We start from the raw sequence: 23,593 nt of genomic DNA, 5'->3' as shown, positions 1-23,593 counted from the left end.
TCTATTTGTAGTCTCTAGACAAATAGAGAGAGAGAAATGAGAGGTCGAGGAGAAAATAGATTGGCTTTTGAATTGGATTCTAAACATCTTGAATTTCTATGTACTAATGTTTTCATAATATCATTAAACATAAGCTGGCATTGTATTGCTATAAATAAAATACCACATATAATTACAAGATATATAGAAAATAGATTAAACTCAAAATATTTCTAAAACTTTTTTTGTTTTATAAAATAAATTTAGGGATAAATATAATATCCAATTAATATATATGTTATATTTTTCATATTTAAAAAAAAATTGTTTTATTTTTTTTTCAAAACATGCCCAAAACATTTAAAGTGCCTTTAAACATAATTTAGCATAAGAAATAGTTTAAGTAATAAAGTAAGTAATGAAGTAATTTAATTTTTTGATTACAGAGCGATTTATTGGAGATTATATGTTTCATATTTAAAAAAAATATATTTTATTTTTTTTCTCACAAAAATTGTAAAGTGCTTTTAAACATAATTTAGCATGTTGGCTGTCCTTTGATTTTTCGATCACAGAGCGATTTATTGGAGATTATAGGTTTCACATTATAAAAAAATAAAATTGTTTTTTTTTTCTCACAAAAATTGTAAAGTGCTTTTAAACATAATTTAGCATAATTTAGCATGTTGGCTGTCCTTTAATTTTTTGATAACAGAGCGATTTATTGGAGATTATATTTTTCATATTTAAAAAAATATATTTTATTTTTTTTCTCACAAAAATTGTAAAGTGCCTTTAAACATAATTTAGCATAAGAAATAATCTGTTGGCTGTCCTTTGATTTTTCGATTACAGAGCGATCTTTTGAAGATTTTATTTGAAAGATATACTACATAGAATCTTTTAAGAAACGAAATCCTTTCAAATATCATGAAAATCGTAAATGAATGAAACGAAAGCTGAAAACTATTATTAGAGGCAGTGATTAATTATCAATTTGTTCACGAGCCGTCAGATAATCAGCAGCTTATATGATCGTTTAATCGTTTTACTGATTAAGTAGATGTAGATTAATAGATTCTTAAAAGACTAGCTAGCTAGCGAAGAGAATGAAAATGAATTTTTTGGCTCGACTAATAGCCGAGTATCACTTCGTTATAAGCCAACTAAGTGATTTTAAATCTCAACATAATAAAAGTGAAGTGTAATGTTCTTAGAACTTATTTACATACGATTATTCCAATCGCTGCAAGCGAACGTTTCTCTAATTGGCCGAACAAAGTAGGAATTCATGGACAGGCCTCATTGAAATGCACAAAGCACTCTGATAAATGTCAAATAAGCCACGAATAAACATATTTCGCGCCTTTTAATAAGCAATTTTTTAACAATTTACGTTTATTAGCGTGCCACAACCAAAGCCACCAACAGCAATAATAACAATAACAACAACATCGACAACGACAAAGACAACAACAACAGTAGTTGCAGCAGCAAAAACAACAGCAACCACTCGCCGGTTGGCCTTTATTTAAGCGCATTTGCATACTACGTATACGAGTGTGTACAGTATGCACAAATTTTCCGGCCAGCATGAAAAACCCGCTGGCAATTAGCATAAGCAGTGATCAACTAGGCCCCGAGGTTTTCCTTTTTTCACAATCTTTTCTTTAACGTGCAGGTAAAGCTAATTAGTTGGTATTTTGTGGGTGCTTTTGATGTTTCGTGTCGCTCGGTTTTTGTTATCCATTTACAAATACCTGCGCCGATCTATCAAATATTTTTATTGTTATTGTCAGGCCTCTGTGGCTGCACTTATTGCTTGTAATGAGTTCATAAATTGCCAGTTGTCGTGTAAATTAGAGGGCTTTACAGGCTGTGTTTCAGGTGTCGCCTGTCTGCTTGTTTGCGCGTTTTTTATCGCGCACAAGTCGCGTGCTCGCCACACCGCTTACTTAGTTTGTTGCAATTGCGGTTGTTGGACTCGGAATCAGTCAATAGCTTGGCCAATAATCTACAGCAAATGGCTAATTATGCGGTGTAAATGTCTGATTAATGCAATTGTTTGAAAAGTGTGTAGTTATAGACTGGAAATTAGACTGTCTTCCTGAACAAGCACTGTCTGTGATTAACCTAATTCGGGATATTTAAACGCTAAACGATTGTAATATGCTGCTATGTATTAATGAGGATAAATATTTAAATACATTTCATTAAAAGTGATTTGCGCTTTGGCAAGGCTTCAATTTACAAATTCCGCCCGATGTCCGGGATATCCGTGATCAGTTTTCAGTCTGATTTTTTTGAATCATTAGCTGTTCCATGAAAAGTTGGAAAAATAAGACAATACTACTTGTAGTCACAAATAAAATGCCTGATCAGTTTCCATTTGAAATCAGCGTTGCCACTTATGTGGGAAGGAGTGTTGTTCCTTTTCCCTTTTGCCTTACAAACGACGCCCTAGACAACAAGCAAGAAGACGAAGATACGAGAAGAAGACGAGAAGAAGTCGACGATCGGTGACAGCAGGAAGACGTCCAGCAGTCGTAAGAAAGAGGTTGAACTCAACAGACGTGTAGAGGGAAAGACGATGAGTTCGGTGCTTGGAACGCTGAGCCAAGCCGTGCATTTTTGACTTGACGCTAAACGATGTAACCCAACTAATTTCTATTCATTCACACCTTTTCATTAAATAAACATTGTATTGTATTAAATAAAACCCCAAATGGGTTTAAAAAATACAAAAATTTAACTTGATTTAAATTCTTTTTGTAGCTTTATCGATCTTTAAAAAAAGAATTATAATGATTCGGAGCTCGCAGCGCTTTAATGAGATTTGAAAAAAGTTCAAAGCGCGAATAACACTAATTATAAAATAATATAAATGAAGGAAATATATGTATATGTAGATTTGTTTTTTAAAATAGAGCTGTAGTTTTACTTCTAAATTAAATTCTAAAACTCACAACACAGCTCACTACATTAAGAATTAAGTCTGAACGTAGTTTGTTTCTAACAATAGAATCTTAGAATCTAATGCATAGATTGAACAAATATATAACATGAACAATCATGAATACTTTAAATTCATTTTGAAAAATAAATGGTAAAATTGTAATTTTTTGAAAAAATAATAATAAAAGATCTTTAGAGTTACAAGTAAAAAAATAAAATATATAATATTTTTGCAACAAATACTCGTATAATTGGTATCAACATTTTGCAAAAATGAGAGAAAAGCTTTAGTGTGTACCGTGAAAATTAATTATATTATTTGTATATCAGCTGCTAAGATCTTTTTGGGTCAACAGCATTAAGCTGCTCGAATGGAACTCCCGTAGGTGATATTTCAAAATGCATTGCCCAACTGTGCCAATGGTCAATCGTAAGAGTCAAGATAAATGATTGCACAGCAGTGGGTCAAAAAAGGTGCCAGCTTGCAGGTGTCACAAGCGGGCTACATAAATCTTATTGGAGGTGGCGGTGCAGGAAGAGGAGAGAGAGGGGACTGGGGGTCGGCGAGACTGCACAAAACAAAACGCACTGAAATCCAATCGAATACCAATTACAATGTTTAACATTCCATCAAGAAAAAGATACAATTGTGAGCCGTGCGCCAATTGATTGATTGCGTTTTTGTGTGGCAGGCTTTTTGTTTTTTAAATCGTTGGCGTGCGTGTGTGTGTGTGTGTGTGTGTGTGTGTGATGTGTGTAACTTGTAGCTTCATTTTACTAATCATCAATACGTGATGCTATCGAAATTGTGGATAATTAACGCCATATTTGTGGTGAGCGACAATTAGACGATGACGGTGCAGAGGCCGAGCAAAGGAAAAAAATTGCATGCGAGATCAAAATCTGAAATGGCTAATGGTCGAAAAACGCGCGCAACTCGCGCGCTTATATGGCATTTTTAATGCAAACGATTTTGAATTTGAATCATAGACACTTGGTGGCTGCAGTTGTAGTTGATTTGTCGCCTGTGCATGTCAATCACGAACTTTAAGATACATTTTTTTTTCGGTTTTTTTCCTTTTTTTTTTCCTTTTAGTTTTGGCCAACAACACGATTTTCCAAACGATAATAATTAGCCAGGCAGCCTAGGCTTTGCAGCCAGCCAGGCTCCCACTTAACTTAATGACAGCCAACTGCCTGATTTAGTTCTCAGAGGCGGCACATGCTCCAAACAGGCGAGCTAGCCAAGCCAAGCCAAGCCAATACGAGTAAGTAAACCAGCTCTGGTTCGACAGCAAGTTGTAATTGCTTAAACGACTTCTGGTTTGGCTTAGTTAGATAGTTATGTAAAGTGGTTGCGCTCGCTGACACACTTCTGACGCCTGCTGCCAACTTGGCCGGCAGTTTGAAAATCATGGCACACTACTCGAACTGCCCGATATAGTAGACGCGTAACTATATATGGTGGCAGGCACATCTGCCGCGAATCTGCCTCCATTTGTTGCAGTTTGTCGCGACCAAAAACAATGACAACTCATTCAGATGCCTATCCATATCCATAAACCCAATTCGTTTCAATTGCAGCCAATGAGCAGCGATTGAGCAACTTTTTCCGCGCTCGGTCGCATCATAAACTCGTCTCAAATCAAATCAAATCAAATGGAGGCGAGTCTCAAGAAGACTGACTCGTCTGATGAATGTAAAAGGAAATTTTCTCTTCTCATTCGTTTGATGAAATCTTCAGCAATCGCTTTGAATTCGGCTGTTTGTTTTAATGTTGTTGTTGTTATCGTCCATATATGACCATTTATGTGTCATGAAGGTGCCAGAAATTTTATGGCTTTTAATGTCTCTATTGTTCACACTTACAAAATGAAATGTTCGAGAACAAATGTTTTTACTGTAAACTCTTTTAAACAAATTGAGCAAATTCATAAAAAGAAAGATGCTAAGACTTTATTTCACATATAGAATTTATTAATGGTTAGTTCAAACTTTTCAAACTTGTTGCCAATAATAAAATAAAATACTTTGAAGCAGATCAAATATTTGAATACTTATTACATTTAAATATAATTTTTCATGTTATTAATTGATTTGGAAATTTTATTTGACAACTCTATATTTTAAGTAAGAAAATGCCTAAACTTTTTTTTAGTTAAAGGCTGCACATTTGAAAAAGTAAGGCCATTCCATGGAGTAAATCTTCTGCCAATTGAAACAAACAATTTTGAACTGAAAGCTTTCTCTGTCATATCTTCGGAATTGCTTCTTTCAACTTTTATTTTTAGTTGCTTTCAAAAATTGTTTTCTATCTCAAAACGATATATCTCGCTTCCGACTTGCTCCTCTGACGATCTGAGATCAACGTCAAGTCTTATGGATGAGGAAAGGAGCGTAAAATCTACAAAATAATTACCGCAATCACTTTCCTCTTAATTAAATTAATTTGATTTAACTTCTCTCGTAGTACGGAACATGGCGCGACTAGCATCAGCATCAGCATCGGCATCGGCATCAGCATCAGCATCGCCGGATCGTCGGCGGACTGTCAACGAATGTCACTTTAAATACGCCAAAACGGTGCAAAAGTTTCAATTGGCGGACGCCGAGGCACCAGAAACATAAACCGAATCCGAAACCGAAACCTCAGCAGACGCCAGTGTGGCAGCCGCTGGAGCAGATCGCCGATGCCGATAGGAGAGCTCGAACGGCTGGCTGCTTAGATAGTGCTTAGTTGGCTAGCTGCATGGCTGGATAGCTGGTTGGCAGTAGCAAGGCAAGAGCTGCATAAGATACACACAAGCCAGTCGCAGTATCTCATATCTGCGCATGTGTATCTCAAAGCGACTGTCAAATAGTTAAACTGACAGTTTGTTTTTGCGCTGTGAATGAAGATGAAGTTGGGTAGCTTAACTCTTTTGGCGCTACCACATTGAAAATTGGGTCAGTCGAGTCAGCAGCCAGCAGCCAACAGCCAGCAACCAGCGTCTCTTCAAGTGCAGAGACGGACCGCCCGGACTGGCGGGGACGGACGCCTTGCCGGCTGACAGACAGGCCCGCAATGCCTTCGGGCAGCAATCTGCTCGTGTGTCTTCTTCTGCTTTCTAGTAGTCGAAACAAAACTGTTTTACTTTTCGCGGCACTCATTTATGATTATAAATTCCGGCGAAATATTTATGTGGCATATCCACACACACATCCGACCATCATCTCATGACTCTCTTGCCATTTTCAATTGATTTCCATTTCAATTTCGTGTTTGTCTTGCTCCGTACTTTTGTTGGCTCTATGACACGTGACATGGGATTTCACTTAAGACTTTAATATGAGAAAACATAAAAATGCGCACGGTTTTACTTTATTTTATTTTACTTTATGTTATGTTTTGTGGACATGACATGAGCGCCGACTTTGAGCTGACAGCCGAAATGTGTCCGAAAGGACAGCGACTTAGACAGACAATGGGCAGCATGGAAGCGCCGAGTCTGTGGAGTGGAGTGTGGTTTTGAATCCGACGTGTAAATTGGTTTCTAATTGCTGGCATATCTCGCTTACTCTTTCTTCGTTTGCGAAAGTTGTCAAATGGATTCAAACGCCTCAGAGATGCGCATTTATTTAAATTACTTTCTTTCAATCATCATCAGTAAATTACTCGCAATGTTTAATAAATGCTGCTCTTAAGTCGTGGCGAGAAAATGGACTCTATTCGACTTAATCCATTTTTCATTTAATTATTTTTATACCCTGTACCCGTAGGGTAAAAAGGGTATATTAGGTTTGTGCAAAGTATGTAACATACAGAAGGAAGCATCTCCGACCCCATAAAGTATATATATTCTTGATCAGCATGACGAGAGAAATCGATCTAGACATGTCCGTCCGTCTGTCCGTCCGTCTGTCCGTCTGTCCGTCTGTCCGTCCGTCTGTCCGTCTGGATGAACGCGAGGATCTCAGAAACTATAAAAGCTAGAATAACCAAAGTTGGCATCCAGATTCTCCTAGGTCCGAGTAAGGACGAGTTTATTTTTTTTTTTTTAATTTTCCCCCCCTTCCCCCGCTGCAGAATTTCGTCAATAGCGTCCACATTTCAAATGCTACCTAAACCAAACTTTGCACACATAATTTATATATAATTGTCTACTGTTGTTTGTACTTTTATTCAATTCGGTCAATTCTAAGAAAAGTTATTAGCGAAACAAATTCTCGACAGTACAACCCCCCCAAACTGCAGCAATAAGTTCGCTCTTCTTCTTCCTCTTTTTGCTGCTGCTATGGGCGCATATAACTCAGTGACGGAAGTTTACCTGGGTACAGGGTATTACACTGTCGGGCTTGCTCGACTGTAGCGTTCTCTCTTGTTTGTCCTAACGTTTTGTATGCCATTTTCACTGAATTAATTAATAAAATCAAATGAATGGAAATGCTTTTTATTTGTTTTCTATTATTTCTATTAAAAAATTAGCGATAATTTGAAAATGAAATAAAAATTAAAATCAAATGAACGGAAATGCTTTTTAATTGTTTTCTATTATTTCTATTAAAAAATTAGCGATAATTTGAAAATGAAATAAAATTAAAATCAAATGAACGGAAATGCTTTTTAATTGTTTTCTATTATTTCTATTAAAAAATTAGCGATAATTTGAAAATGAAATAAAAATTAAAATCAAATGAACGGAAATGCTTTTTAATTGTTTTCTATTATTTCTATTAAAAAATTAGCGATAATTTGAAAACGAAATAAAAATTAAAATCAAATGAACGGAAATGCTTTTTATTTGTTTTCTATTATTTCTATTAAAAAATTAGCGATAATTTGAAAACGAAATAAAAATTAAAATCAAATGAACGGAAATGCTTTTTATTTGTGTTTCTATTAAAAAATTAGCGATAATTTGAAAATGAAATGAAAATTAAAATCAAATGAACGGAAATGCTTTATATTTGTTTTTCTATTCAAAAATTATCGATAATTTGAAAATGAAATAAAAATTAGAATTAATGCAAACATTTCCTATAAGCTAAAAGTTTTCATAATTTAAACTCGCTTTATATAGCCGACTTCATTTAAAAATTACAATTCAGCTGAAATTTATGAATATTTGTTGGCCATATTGGAATAGAAAATGCTCGACAGACATCAAAAGCATTTCGAGCGCAGTTCTTAACTTTATTTTATGGCATTTTTATTACGGCCTAGGTGTGGGCTTTACACTTACGTAGACTTTAAGGTATTGCACTTATCTTTGAATCGCATGAATGGCAAAGGCCAAGCTGAGTGTCAGATCACCTGAATTGAGCTTTGGCCCAATCGTACAATTCAATTTGTTCACACTTTACATAAGCTTGATTAAAAGGGCATTAAATCGCTTTACGATCACCCTTCATTAGAGCCTTTCAGCCAGGTTCAGAGCCAATCAAAGGCCGTAAACGACGCTAGGGCTAGACGGCAAACAATTCAACTCCTACGGCACCCAGTCGGCACCCACGTAAGTGTGGCCATTAGCACGCCGTTGGGGGAATAGAGTCAATCGAATGTGTCAACAGATGCCCGATAACCCGAATTATACAAAACGGCCGCTGCGGCACACAAAGATGAACGGATATGAGCGGTTAGCTGCAGAAACGGTAACAATAAAGCCGTTGACGGGTTACAAAAGCGTTTGATTTTCTTTTATTTCTCAAGCATTATAGAGTGCTGGTGCGCCATTTCTCCCAATTTTCTATGGCCTTTGATAAAGACACTTGGCGCACAGCTCAAGCATAATCAAGTGGCTATTAAAGTAAACACACAACGGTGCCGCGTGCTTGAAGACGAAGTAGTCTGCATTGAGCGGAGGACCGGACCGAAATCATTTTCAATGCCTACGAGATCCATCGAATGTGGTTTGTATCTTAAAGTACGCACTCACCTGCATGTAGCGGGCCAGAGCCGCGTTCCGTTGCGCATGCGATCTCAGCTGGGGCTGTGGCGAGCCCAGAGGGCTGACAATCGTTGATGTGGATCCACCGATGCCGGTATCATAGCCTTGAGCATTGGCGCCATCAACATCTGCATGAAGAAGAATTCAAGTGGGTGGCAGAGTATTAATAAATCTGTGCAGAAAAAGTAGGCTCTAATTCTCAAGTGTAGAATTCATAAAAATTCAAATTAATTTCTTGCACACACATACAAGTATATTCTTACTATAGACTCGAAAAGTAAATGGTTTTAGATTGTTAAACTGATGCATTTGTTTAACTAATTCACTCAAATAATTCACTATTTATGAAAAATATTTAATATGTCAGATCCAAGCTGTTTTCAGTCTATTTAATGTAGAGGTCCAAAGAAATAATAAATTTCAGAACAAATTTCAACCTGACTTATTATTGGTTCTATGTATATATTGCCATCTTTTCTTTTCATAAACCTTTTTTTTAGCAGTAATAATCTAAAATAAACAGTTAGTAGTTACGGGGATCAAGTTATGGTAGCCCGAGTAGGGAAATTGTTTTTTGTGCGCAAGTAGTTAAGATCTATCGAATCTAAATAGGAACTATGTACAAAAGTCTGCATACGATCCGATATTTTGCTACCTGCCCGAACCAAAGATATTTATTAAAAAACTAATGCAGTTTCGTAGCTTATATATTCATATGGAAGAAAACGAAAAATTATAAACTTGTATATCTATTTGTCGCTCACTTAGATTCCCTTCGAGCCTCTTCAGCTATAGTACCATCTGACGAAAACTTCTTATAGGCCGTTAAAAATAGCATTACTTGTGAGACGAACCAAGAATATGAATCGAAAAAAAAAAATTAATTTAGTCAATTATCCGCATGGTCTACGAAATTAAAAGAAATTTAAAAAGTATTCTAAGTAAACCAAATAATCAAACTTTTTATTACCTATTGGTGTGGATTTGTAAAATGTTTTTCCTGACAAATAAAATTCCCATCGTGTCGGATTCGTTATTAGATATTTTTGTCATTTTTATAGGCTTTTGTATTTCTTTAGTTTTATTTAGTTTAAGTTCTCTATTGTATTGATTTTTTGTTTGCATTGTTTGTCGATGAAATAAATAAATAAATAAAATAAAAAGAATAACTATAATGCTTGATGTACTAAACTAGCTTCAATACCGATTTTTATTTTTCTAAATGATTTTTTTAAAGAATAATTCTTAGAAATTGTACATAGTACAATAGAAAATCTTTTTTTATGAAGAAGTTAAGAGGCTTCTGTAATAGCTAATCTCTATAAATGTATATAAAATTTGGTGTCGTGCCTAATTTCCTATGAATAAAGGTTTACTATTGAGACAATGGATATACAAACAAGCTCAGAAAATGTTTTACCATGTCCTATTTTCCAAATATTTATATGGTTTGTTTTTTTATAGTTCTTAGAGTAAACAAGAAACCAGTCATGTAGTAGTACTTGGTAAGGAAGTACTTCTTGGATTTTTGTAAAGCCTGTTTCCCAACACTTTAAGTTTTTATAGCTGTGTCATGAGATATTGTCGGGGCACATTCCGCTGCTCACTGCCAGTAGCAGTATTATGGTATGTGGTTGAGGCATAACAATGTCTGTTGCGATCACGGCTACTCAAGTAGCCACACAAATTTGCACACTTGGCCATTCACTCACTCACTCAGTCAGTCAGAAAGTCATTCAGTTAGGCAGTCAGTCAGCCAGTCAGTCAGTCAGTCGATCTGTCTGCTGATCAATCGCACGCCTGATACGTGCATTTGTTATTCTAAGTCGCACAGTTCATTGTAAAATTTATTTCGCTTGCCAATGGCAGTGGCGTTCAAATCGTTTTGTATGCAAACTTCATTCGTCTGTCGGTTAACTTCAGACGGCAGATCGGACAAAGCACAGCTATACTGATCGTATATATATAGTATTCGTAAGTACTGTGCGTTTCATGAAAACTGAAAGTTTATGCCCGTTTTTAGTTAAGGTTGACATAATTTCCAGTGGACTTCACTGCCTACACCCTGTAAGTCGTTTAGAAAAATCGTGCCACATGTTGCGCCTCTTGTAGTGAGAATTTATGAGCCTGCGAGGGGGGATTTTTGTTTTTTGTTTTTCGTATTTTGTTTTGTGTTGCGCTTATTTATGGTGACAGTTTTTAGTGTAGCGGTTAAAAGCGACATGGCGAGCTGTTGAGCAATTGATTTGCCTTATTAGCATAGCTAATTGAGTGATCTAGTTTGCAGTGTCTGAAGGCCTCCAGGTTCAGTTGAATTATGGAGCTTGAATACTTGGATACTTGGGTATGTGAGCACGTCTGGTGCAAATAGTTAAGAATCTAAAATACAATCCCCATTTAAAATATGTGTATGTGCTTAACAGAATCGCTCGCTTTTTGCTTCCAGAGATATTTAAACTTCGAATCGATTTAATGGACTGGATGGGCACAAGTATTAACATAGGGAATAGATGATGCGAAATTTTTAGACCAATTCTTATATTTTTTTTTTTGGAAATGAACCTTCTTCTTTTGCTCCCACAAATAAGAGATCCTTTAAATATTGATCATGACTTAAATGTACAGTTCGAGAAACCTAATCCATGCTTCCATTCTTATCCTCATATCTTTTGTAACGCATTGGCTTAAATATTTTTCGTCGAGGCTAAACATAAAGAAAATCCCCTAAATATTGATCGTGACTTAAATGTAAAGTTTGAGAAGCTTAAGCCATGTTTCTATCCTTTTCCTCATATCTTTTGTAACGCATTGGCTTCAATATTTTTCGTCGGGGCTAAATCCCCTAAATATTGATCGTAACTTAAATGTACAATTTGAGAAGCTTAAGCCATGTTTCTATCCTTTTCCTCATATCTTTTGTAACGCATTGGCTTCAATATTTTTCGTCTAGGCTAAACATAAAGAAAATCCCCTAAATATTGATCGTGACTTAAATGTAAAGTTTGAGAAGCTTAAGCCATGTTTCTATCCTTTTCCTCATATCTTTTGTAACGCATTGGCTTCAATATTTTTCGTCGAAGCTAAACATAAAGAAAAGGTAGGAATCCTTAAAAACTGCGTTCGCTTTTTCAGTGCATTCCCCTATAAACACGTTCGGAAGACATAAAACAACGTTACAACCTTATTTGCTGACAACACTTGAAGCACAAATTCCAAGCTGGCCAAGAAAAAAATGTGTTGCCATGAATTTTTGTTAATTTCATGTTGCCAGCCAGAGAATACCTACTTATATATATATATTCTTGATTATGTATTTGTACGCCACTCACCTTTCAGGGAGCTGTTCATGCACATGGGGCACTGATCGTTGCGGAACATACAGGAATAGCAGCGTTCGTGTCCGCAGGTGTCGATCAGTTTTCGTCGCTTGCCCTTGTCGAAGGAGATGCGGCACGAGGGGCAAACGGAGCCGCTGGCATCGTGTTCCAAGAGACGTCGAATGGATTGAAGATCTGCAAGTAGAATGCGAAAGATAATTATATATTATGAATGTTAACTGTCGATTGTAGCATTTCATTTTAAATTGATATTCACGTTGAAAATCGTATTATTTCGGATAATTGCTTGAGAATCTTAATTATAAAGACAATGCTATGTCTTTTTAAACATTTGTTTAATTTCTAGCTACGTATCGTCCACAGCATTGAATTATCGTTAGTCTTGAACAATTTTAGTCTGATTGCTGCCACCATTCGTTACAGATACCACGGAGAATTCTTCGGTAATTGAATGTAGTTTTTTTTCTATTGGCTTGCACTTGTTTCTGCAACCGTTTGCATAAATATTTATTGTCAATTAAATCTCCTTTGCACCCCTTCAACTGTCAATGGTCGATGCGGGCGCGCAAGCCGAGAAAAAACTCGTCTCGATAACTTGCATTTATCGTTTTTATCGTGCTTGGCTCTTATTTAGCGCTGCACCTGTCGCATTCCGCTCCCTCCGCTCTCCTCCCGCACCAAACAATCACTTCTGTCAGTCGGAATCAGAGTTGCATGCGAGAACAACGATGACAATGTCGAGCCAATCAGCAGAATTCTCTCGACTTGCCATCGAATGCTGCGCCTTTGCTTTAATTGGTTTAATTTGTGCTGCTTGGTTTATTATTTCTATCAATACTTTGTCTTTCTGTGTCAATATTATGTTAAAATGTGCACCAATCGGCAGCACTTTTTACACACTTGTTGTTTTTGCTCACAAAGTTACGTGAAATAAACAAACAGACTAAATCGATGTACAGAAGCGAATATTTCTTGCCTTGTGGTGATTCGAAATGGCAGAATATGCAAATTGAATATGATAATCATCTCATATAGTGTTGTCGCTGTAGCTAGATACATAGATGGTGAAAAATATATGTAAGATATAAGACAGGTCGTAAACTTGCCAATAGAATGCATTTTAATATGTGCATATATGGAAGTAAATGAGAAGAATAATTTGTAAGTAGATGACAGATATAACTGCTGCACCTAAAACTAGTATGAATCGACTTGGAAGAAGGCAATTGGACAAATAAGAATGTGTTTTTTTAATTCGTTATAAAAGGGCTAAAATAACAGATCAGAATTCGAAAGCAAGTTCTATTGGAATTTGTTTTTTTTTATCAACATTTTTAAATTTTTTGGTACAAGGAGAAAACGGTTAAAGATTTAGATTTATTAATTACATAAAATTAGAAAATAAACTGGAAAGCTGATTTTTTAATGTGAATCTGATACTCAAATGTATAAATCATTGAAAAGGAATATATTGGGAGAAACTAAGTGCGAGATTTTTAATTGCCTCCATTAATTTGTATAAGGATGCAGTTATTTCAAACTTTAATTTTAAATATTTGTTGTTGCTCTTTTTGTTATTTAAATGAAAAGATGGTTTTAAGTGTGCCTGCTTTTTATACATTTTTTTATCATTAAACATACTTCCTTTCTAATGTAATTAGCAACAAAAACTTACCATTTCTATATCCACAGTGTACGTATTTTCGGAAATAATTATAATTGCATTAACAGCCCTGTCTTTTCGTTTCCTTACAGGTATAACAGGTGTTTTCAATGATAATTACTTCCACGTGAAGGCACATATTTATTTTTTTTATGTACTAGTATGTTTATTATTTTCATTAGCTTTTATGTTGTGCTTGTCTTCTTATTTCGCGGTTTCTTTAAGTGGCAATTTTACCCGACGAGTCAATAACTATACTATAAACGAGTAGTGATAAATGGAAATAGTAAGACCTTGGCTAATTCACAATATAAAAATGTGTACAAATGCTATAAAAAATGGTAAATACTGGTAATACATATACTCACAGCAGAAAAAAAGTATAAAAATAAATGTAACTTCTGAAGATCAATTTTCGAACTAGCCTAAAGGTATTAAGCAACTTCTTTCCTCCCGCCAACAACATCATATAATATATTACCAGCATAAAGTATAAAACGACTGATGTAAGCTCTGGCAGTTCCAACTAGTGGGTTTTATTATATATACCCTACAGGCGACTGCCAACTGCCGATGACAGGCAATCCCCCACCGGAACTATTCGTGTTGCACGAATGAGGGGTAAAAATGAATAAATGCCTCGTGTACATATTTGCATTTGCCAGACCAGTTGTCTGTGGCATCTGTTGCGCATGCGCAGAACAACAATTGGCGGTTGACATTTTACATAAAGGAGAAAAAAAAAACAACGTATTAAAATTGTTTCTGCAAATGTCAAAAGAAGCGCACTTGTTGTCTGCACAACAACTGTTCGCATTTTCTGAGTGTGGCAGACAAGGGCTAACAATTATAGAGTCTGCAAATGGCGTTGGAAATTTGCATATCAATGACGATCGAATGTAAAATTTAGACTGTGGTTAGCCTGTGTAGGCCATGCGAATGATGAGCAGCTGGAAAGGGGGACCCAAGGAATTCGTCGTGTGCATCGCCCACGCAGCTAACTAACAGCAAGACAAACAATTTCTCAACAAGGAAATAAAATTCTCATGCCTCTTGCCAAAAGTTCAAACAACGGGTTCAAAGTTTGAGAGTCACTGCGATAAGCAGTCGCTGTAAAACGCAACGTGGGCAAGTCGGGGCCGCCAGACTTTGCGTCGTTGCCGTTGGCGGCCCACGCGGCTGCAGAACTTTTGCAAAATAATGAAAAATGCAGTGTTTTTTGATTTGCAATAAATATATAAGTAAGTATAAAAAAAGCAAAAATTGTTGGCCTCTCTTTTCGAGTCTCTGTGTTTTTGGTCGTCAAGTGGGCATGAATGGAAACAGAAACGCAGACCGGGCCTCTGACTCTGCTTCTGCTTCTGCCTCTGCCTCTATCTGTGCTTGTGCCTGTGCCTGTGCCGTGCTTGTAATCCACTTTACGCCGGACGTTGTTCTTGTTGGCGTCGTCGACAAAGTCGTCGTTGAGGCCCACTCTCGAAAGAGCAGAAACAGGAATTGCCTGCCATTCGGTCTGGGGTATAATATAAGCGTAGGTATATGGGTAAAAAAAGGCGTAGGGAAGTCACAAAAGAACCATGTACTACGTTTTATGTCAGCTGGCAAAGTTGCTTGAACTACGCGTACAATATGTATACTTACTATATACTTATACTTATATACTATATAATACATATACTTACTATATAAGCTGCATCTACTATATAGAGGCATGTTTCATCTGCTCAAAGCTAGAGCCGTCGCCATAAAGTTTGGCTTATTTAAAAGATAAATAAAACTATTTAATGCAGACAGAGAGATCGACTTGTCTCCCTTAACGTACACCTCTTTTAACCGGACACCCCTCTTAGACGGACACTTTTTCAAGAACATTCGTTTGACTTGACCGAACTAAAGCTTCTCTTGGCTGGATCCAAACCTAACCTATTACAAAATAATTTCATATTTTTATACCCTGTACCCAAAGGATGAAATGGTTTTGTGCGAATGTATGTAACGGGCAGAAGGAGGCGTGGCAGACCCTACAAAGTATCTATCTTATTGATCAGGGTGACAAGCCGAGTCGATCTAGCCCTGTCTGTCTGTCTGTCCGTCCGTATGAACACCTGGATCTCAGAGACTATAAGAGATAGAGACACCAAATTTTGCACAAAGATGCCTTATGTGTGTACGCTGTGCAAGTTTGTTTTATTTTTTTTATTTTTTCCGTTTTTCAGTTTGTCCGTTCGTCCGTCTGTCTGTCTATATGATCGCAAGGATCTCAGAAAGTATAAGAGCTAGAATAACCAAACTTGGTATCCAGATTCTCCTAAGACAGAGAAAGAACGAGTTTGCGTTTTTTTTTTTCGCTGCATCGCCCACTCCTCAGCAATTCGTGTTTTTTTTCCATAACTCCCGTAATTTTTCGAATTTTGTACTCAGATTTGGCAAATACCTCCAGTTAGTGATTATGAGTCCGTATGGCAAGTTTCATGTATGTACACACGCATTGAATAATTTTTATTTAATTTAATTAATTATTTAATTTTTTTTTAATATTTTTTTTTTGTAATTTTATAGCGTTCTATCTTGTTTTAATTGTTATTTAATTATTTAAGTTATGCCCAGTTTTGCAAGATCAAAATAATAGTAGTTCTTGAACAAATACTTGTATTGCTAATTAAATAAAATGTGTTGTTATTCAGCTCCGGAATGCTTGTAAAAGGAAAATATTTGAATTTTATTAAAATTTGCACTAGTTGTGAACATGTTTTGTTTTTTTTTTCACCTTTGGCTACAAGGTATAAAAAGTACGATTTAGAAACAGTAACTAATGTTATTGAATGCATGTCTACTTGACTCAGTATCAGTACGAGGTTAAGGCTCTATCTTTTAAGAAGTCTCAAGTCTTCTTTCGGGTACAGGATGTAAAAATACGATTTAGATACAAACACATAATTTCACACATACGAGTACAACTTAAAAGCCATCATTACACTGTAATTATATGGCTAATGGAAAGCCTGTGTGGGTTTCCAACATCAAAAACACGCACCACGCACACTTCGTCTCCAGCTCCGTAGGCCCCGTTTTAACCCAGGTGGAACATGTGTGTACACAGATTGTGGATATACTTATCTATATAATTTCATGGATTTTAGCCATATTAATTGCGTGCGTGCGTGAAAAGAAGGGGCACGTGTGTGAGTGCAGCAGAGAGAAGTATTTTAATTTGCAATTCTATGCGTTTTTAAATTAAATTATGAGAAATTAACAAGCAGAGCTCGAGAGTCAATGCACTCGCTTAGATGGTTAGATGCCCAGATCGCCTCAATTGCGGCAACAATGCAAGCACAAATGGCATGCATTTAAATTGCAAAATTATGCAGCTACTGTAAACGGAGGCTACGCATGCGCGCCACAATTTTTGTTTCAATTCTGCTCCGTTGTTTTTGTATCTCTCCATTAGATTAATGCGAGTCGACTACGTCGCACTAAATTGATTTGAATTTTCCGCTGCGATTTTATTTTTTATTCTGTTGCTTCTTTTTGGTCGTGGCATGAATGAATCGCATTGCATTGGGCCGGTTTGCCCCCTCGCTGGTTGTTGCCTCGTTTGGGGGCTGTGTGGGCGTTTTATTTCTGCTAAATTGGCAAACCGCGGGCCACCGTCACAAAGTCGAATGTGGATTTAGTGTGGGCGCCTATGTGGTATCGCAAGTAACTATTGCAGTGTCTAGTGTCTAGTGCCTAGTGCCTTACTGCAGGCCTTCCAAGCACTTGTTTTCTTTATGTAATTTCTTTGCAAATCTACTTGTATTTACACATACTCGTACATAGTTTTATGTTGCCGTTGTTAGCTTAATTCAATTTGCAGCTTGTTTCTTGTGTCTTGTGAGCTGCAATTTGATTTGTGTGCGATTTTCCGCATGAAAATATTCAACTTTCTGCTTCCCAGAGAATGTTGCAAAATTGCGGCTGGTAGCAGTCTCAGAACTGTGTGTGTGTGTGTGTGTCTGTGTTTGAGGAGTAAAAAAAATTGTTCTCAAAGCTAATAACAATTTACTCTAAGGAATATTTACGAATGTGCAGCGAATTACAATTGCAGGGCATTGACTCTCTGAGCTGTGCTGTAGTTAATTAAAGATAATATGCAGAAAATAACTTAAGTGCGATTTCTTCCATAAATAACTTAAACTAAACTATGAACAAGATATTGTCCTTAGTTGTTAATAGTTTTTAGTTTTCTACTTAAATTGTAAACCTTTGTTTAGTTATGTCAGAATATGTCCATAATTTATGGTTGATTCACGATAGCTTTGGACATAGTTAATCTAAGAAAATATTGCCGAGGAATTGCAACTAGTTTTGATTGAAGAAAGGGCAGAAGAAATGCCTTACATGCTTGTAAGATTTGCACAAATTTAAATATAATTATTTTGCAGGCTGTTCATATATTTTTAAAATGAATATTTTTATTAAGATATCAAATGTTTGCCCTCAAGATGATTATCTCTCTGATATTGATATTAATTATTTCACATTTCAATAGGCCAGCATATCTACATTCCAGAATACTTGGAAATTCTAGTACATTTTATTGCCAAATTTATATTTGAGATTTTCAAAAAATTATAATCTAGATTGCAGAAAAAAATTTAAAATTTGACAAATCGTTGTTGAAAATGAAAATGTTTATAAATTGTTGTCAATCTTTGGATTACGCACAGTTCTGCAGAAAAGTGGCATTGAAATGCAAACATTCAAGATAATTATAGTCGCTGCATATGAAGCTAGCCGGCCCACATCCGTCGGGAAGCTGACTCATTCATTCGTAGCCAAGTTTTTTGCCTTTGGCCATGTCGATGACAAACACAAAGCACACATGATAAACACAACAACAACGAAAGCGACAGAGGGCAACAACAATGCCAACCATGACCCACGCAGAGTCAAAACAAAATCGTGAAAAGAAATCGCATAGAGAGTATGAAAAATGTAAACCTGACTGGCTGGCAGGCAGAAAGCTTTTTGCTGCCCACGCATTGAACTTGAAAATGTTTGACAACAAAAGCAAAAAAAAAAAAAAAAAAAAAAACGGCCAAAAAACTATTTTAACATGGCCTTTAAATAACTAAAAAGTGCAGATTATGACGGCAAATAGCAATTAAGTGGTCGAACAAAGAACCAAAGCAATTAAAAATGCAAAAGCGAACAACATTTTTCACATATAGTACTTATTATGGAAAATCGGTGCACTGGAAAATGTTCCATGTCAGTGGTGTTTGCTTTAATTTATGCGGTTTGTGCTAAAAAATAAATAAAAACAGTACACAAATTTAAATACAAATACGATTACGGGCTGTGTAATGATATTGAGGCTGAAACTCGGTATTGACAATACAGCTCCAGCTCCAGTGGTCGGCAGCGCCCGTGGTTAGCCTCAGTGGGCAATGGACCATGGTCTGTTGGATACGCAGTACACATGTCATTGAGTTCGATGCCTGGCCTGTCAATCAATTGTAATGAATATGCCTTTTTTGTTGCCGTAGTTGTTGTTCTTATTTTTTTCGAATTGTCACTCACCGCGGGGGGCACGGCGCGCTCTCACTTTTCGGACAATGTTTTGTCAATTAAGCCCAATGGTAGCCAGCCCTGAACTGTCTTGAAACAATAGCCACCACACCACATCACACCAAACCACACAACACCACTTGCCAACCCTGACCTGGGGTAGACCACAAAGCTACAAATAGGAATATCACAAAATAGAATGCGTTGCCAGTCGTTAGTGTGTCAAGAGGCCGCAGTTACCTAATACGAGTATTGTGTGAATTAACAATTTCGTGAATTTAGAATTGCTAGCAGCTATTAACCACACTGTAGTTAAAATTCCCTGATCGACTCGAATAACTACTTGTAAAAGAAAGATATCTTCTGTTCCTTGTGAGAATGGTTAGTAATTAACCATCGAACTTTCTTTCTTTCTCATGATCTGTCCTAAGTCTGTTAGTGGTTTCTAAGAAAGTAAAAGCCTGTGACAATTCTTCTGTGGCTAATGAAGTAAAGATTTTACCAAGATAAACGGAATCTGCCAAAGTTGGACTGTCGGGTGATTGACGCAATTATTTTCTTGGCAGACCTTATAGAAAGTAAAAGGTTTGATTAAAAAATCCTCAAATAATTTAGCACTTAGGCTCTGTAGAAAGTCGATTTCAATATACGTGTCCAAAATAGATGAAGAACTCCATTTTATACGATATATTTATTTAATATTGCTCGTAAAAAATAATAAATATAAGTTTTCCTTTGTCCTCCTTAGGACAGATCTTAAATAAAGAATAAAGATTTAGAAAAAAAGTGTTCCTGTTGATAAACTAGCTATTTTTTGAAAGTGTATAAAATTAAATCTATGTTGGCAATACTTGTACATGCCTAAATAATAATCGCAAATCATCCGCTTGATAAAAAATTTAATAAACCCTAACTGAAGATATACTTGTTTAACTGCCTCACTACACAATATTAAAGTTTTGTAAAGTTTTTATTTCCACAATTTGCGAAAAACATGCTACTATTGAATAGTTGAACTTCATTTTGTAATAATCAATTTAAAATTGTATAAACAATTAAAAATACCAAGTATTTGAAACGAAAGTAACAAATTATTAGTCAAATACTTTGCATTATAATCACTAATATTTATGATTAAACTGAACATTTGACATTAATTTAAACTTTGTCTGTTTATGTGGGCTCATTTGGCATTAAACCGACAAGAAAGAAGACAAATTGTAAAACTATATGATTCGGGTTCGTTTATGTAATTCCCTTTGGTTTATTATGGACGTACAATGATATCAACAACACGTTTTGCGAGCATTGAATAAATAAAAGAAAATGTTCCAGATAAGATAAGAAGATATTTTCAACATATGATGTTACACTGCAAAAAATGCTTATGTAAATTGCGTGAAATGTGGATTCCAGCTTGTAATACTAGATACGAACTCAATTTTTTTTTATAGAAATAGAGAAATAACTACCTATTTTTGCACAAAAATCCCACAAGACCGCTTCCGCCAGTATCCAACTAACCGGAACTGCAAAAACCAACCTAGTTTAATGACTTGTTGAAATTATAACTTACTGTTTATAGAATAATTGTCGGAGAATTTGTTATAGTATTTTTATGGTGTATGGGAGTCAATGTACTTTTGGTTGACACTGTTTTTGCAATTGCAGACATAAGCACTGAAATGCACGCAATTTGCAGGGTTAGGGAACGAAAACAAAAGCGATACAAAGTTATGAAGTATGAAGGCAATGGAAGGTAATGGATTTTCCATGAAAAACTGCTCAGTTGGCTGAAAGTTGTGGTCATAAGCACTCGTGGTAGTAGTTGGTTACGCCTCATTTTCCAGCGATGGCCAGGGGGCCCGCTTAGGTAACTCTTCTCGTTCACGTTTTCAGATTTCAGGCAACTCTCACGAACTGAACGCATCAAAGAGCAAAATCTCACGAAATTTGCCATTCGAACGACCATTTGGGTTATTTATGGGCTGCGATTTGTTTGCGGGCCCCTTTACAGCTTCAACTTCAACTCTTCTGGCATAAATTAAGGCTTTATGACACTTTTAGCAGTTTGCTCGTTTTGTTTTGTCTTTTCCTTTTCTCTTTTTTTCAATTTCGCGCTTAATTTGATTTTAACAATGTCTCACCTGCCATTTGCCTGCTGCCCGAATTGTTGAAATGTTCCTTTTTGCTTAGTTTTTATTATTATTATTTTTTTTTGGTTTTATGTTTTGACGACGCTTGGCGCTTTCTTCTGGCGTGCTTTCTTTGCATTTCTTCTGCTAGAATAGGTTTGTGCGATAAACCGTGAATTATGACCCAAGTTCTTGCGCAGTTGACTGAGTTAAGTGTGCGCCGAAATGTTAAATGGGTCAACCCAAATCATTATTTACTTCAATGACTCACAGTTGTTAAAGAAAGTCAGCTGAAGCCAATGACTTCATTTGGGAACAAATGAAAAAGCAAAATAGTGCAATGAGATCTCGTTCTGACTCTTCTATTTGCCATTTTGCATGCTAAGAGTGATTTTTGAACCAATCGATCCGAAGGCAGTTTTATAAAAAATTGAGGTTATAATGGGGTTTGTAATAATGTCTATAAGATGATAATTCTACAGACCTAGATTGGGGTTCCTAGTTGTCATGGCTTACAAGTTCTAGATGTGGATATCGATTCGTTTCTTCATGGTGAACATACTATATGTATAACTACACCCCTTTCTGTTTTTACACGGTTTTGATTTAACACGGCTTGAAAATTTAAAATTGTATATTGGACTCTCCATTCCATTTAGCACGATTCATAATAACATCAATGTCTTTTTTGTACAATTTTTTTGTACACGACTTTTTCTGGAACCAATCTACCGTGTAAAAACGGAATTAGTTGTATAATACTCATAATATAAGGACTACCCTTTAATACTTTGGCTACATTTTATAAAAATATGCATTCACATTTTCTCAATATTTAATTGAACACGAGCTGAGCGTTAGGTATGTGAAAAATATTTCAAATTAAATATTTATTTTAATTTATTTATTTAATATTTTGCTTACGACTTCAGTTTGCATTCGCATTAAGTTGTTTGTGCATCTGAAACTCTAAACCTACATGCGCACTTTTATAGCCCCTATGCATCAAATTAACTCAAAAATATCAATGCGAGCAACACATTTTATGAACCACTTCCAAACAAAAATATCGAATGTCTTATTTATCATTAACATTGACCCAATTCCAAGAAAGGAGAAACAACTAAAAAAAAGCATATAGGTATAGGTATAGGTTTTTGGTCACATCTTCAAATAAAATTGTAGCACATTTAAAATCATAATGATGGTGTTGTTTTGGCGGCTGAAAGTTATGCATACTATGTTAGGAAAAAACACTTATTTATTGGTTTTTAAATCGCATTTCAAATGTGTGTCAACAAGCGGCGGCAACGGCCGGAAATTTGCCAACACGCAAAGCGGTGCAAATAAATCAAATGGCACTTCCGCTCCGCGTGGGCAGCCCCCAGATGAAAAGTGACAATTTTATTGGAAGACAACGCTGCCAGGGGGAGAGCGGCAACGGGCTCAGACATACAAGCCAAGGCTCCAGCAAACGGCAATGCGGCCAAATGCAATGAAACGTACTTGTAAACAATGTTTGTATATTTGTATATATTTTTGGTGCAATTTTTTTTGTGAGGCCCACGCATGCGCCGCGCGCAGACAACGCGGCTGCAGTCATTCAGACACTCAGTCAGTCAGACAGTCAGTCAGACAGTCAGTCAGACAGTCAGGCAGGCATTCATTCAATACGCCCCAGCTCAGCTGATTCATTCATGCGCCAACTCATGCGTTTTCATTCATTCGCTCACTCACTCATTCATTCGCGGGCAGAGCGACAGTTTGGACCGAAATGCAACTTGGAATTGTGAATCGTGGTCCAATCCACTCCACTCCACTCCACTATTGATCAATCCAGTCGCTGGCCAGCTATGCCTGGCGACCATTGATCAGTTTTCAGCTGTTTGGCATTAAATTTAATGCGGGCCGACTTGTAGGCCGCTTTCAGTGGGCTCCATGATTTAGTGTTTAGGTTTTCGTTTTTATACTCGTACATCGTTTTTTTCTCTCATAATTTTGGCTGGTCAAGTAATTTGTTAAAATTTAATTACATTAAGGCAC

The 23,593-nt window shown here is 36.2% G+C and overlaps 1 protein-coding gene across 2 annotated transcripts in view; it reads right to left on the bottom strand.

Moving 5' to 3' along the window:
* LOC115622791 (protein TANC2) overlaps positions 1-23,593 on the bottom strand; it is a 90,992-nt gene that overhangs the window by 20,429 nt on the left and 46,970 nt on the right. For both annotated transcript variants that reach the window (XM_030516853.1, XM_030516854.1), the window contains exons 2-3: positions 12,191-12,373; positions 8,850-8,989 (exon numbers count right to left, since the gene is read on the bottom strand). In XM_030516853.1, the coding sequence (XP_030372713.1) occupies positions 8,850-8,989; positions 12,191-12,373 (323 nt within the window). The remainder of the gene's footprint in view (positions 1-8,849; positions 8,990-12,190; positions 12,374-23,593) is intronic.

This window comes from Scaptodrosophila lebanonensis, unplaced genomic scaffold, assembly GCF_003285725.1.
Source record: "Scaptodrosophila lebanonensis strain 11010-0011.00,11010-0021.00 unplaced genomic scaffold, SlebRS2 tig00000043-arrow-pilon, whole genome shotgun sequence".
Lineage (NCBI taxonomy): Eukaryota > Metazoa > Arthropoda > Insecta > Diptera > Drosophilidae > Scaptodrosophila > Scaptodrosophila lebanonensis.
Note: the sequence above shows the minus strand (reverse complement) of the source record. Positions and strands in the feature narration are given on the sequence as shown.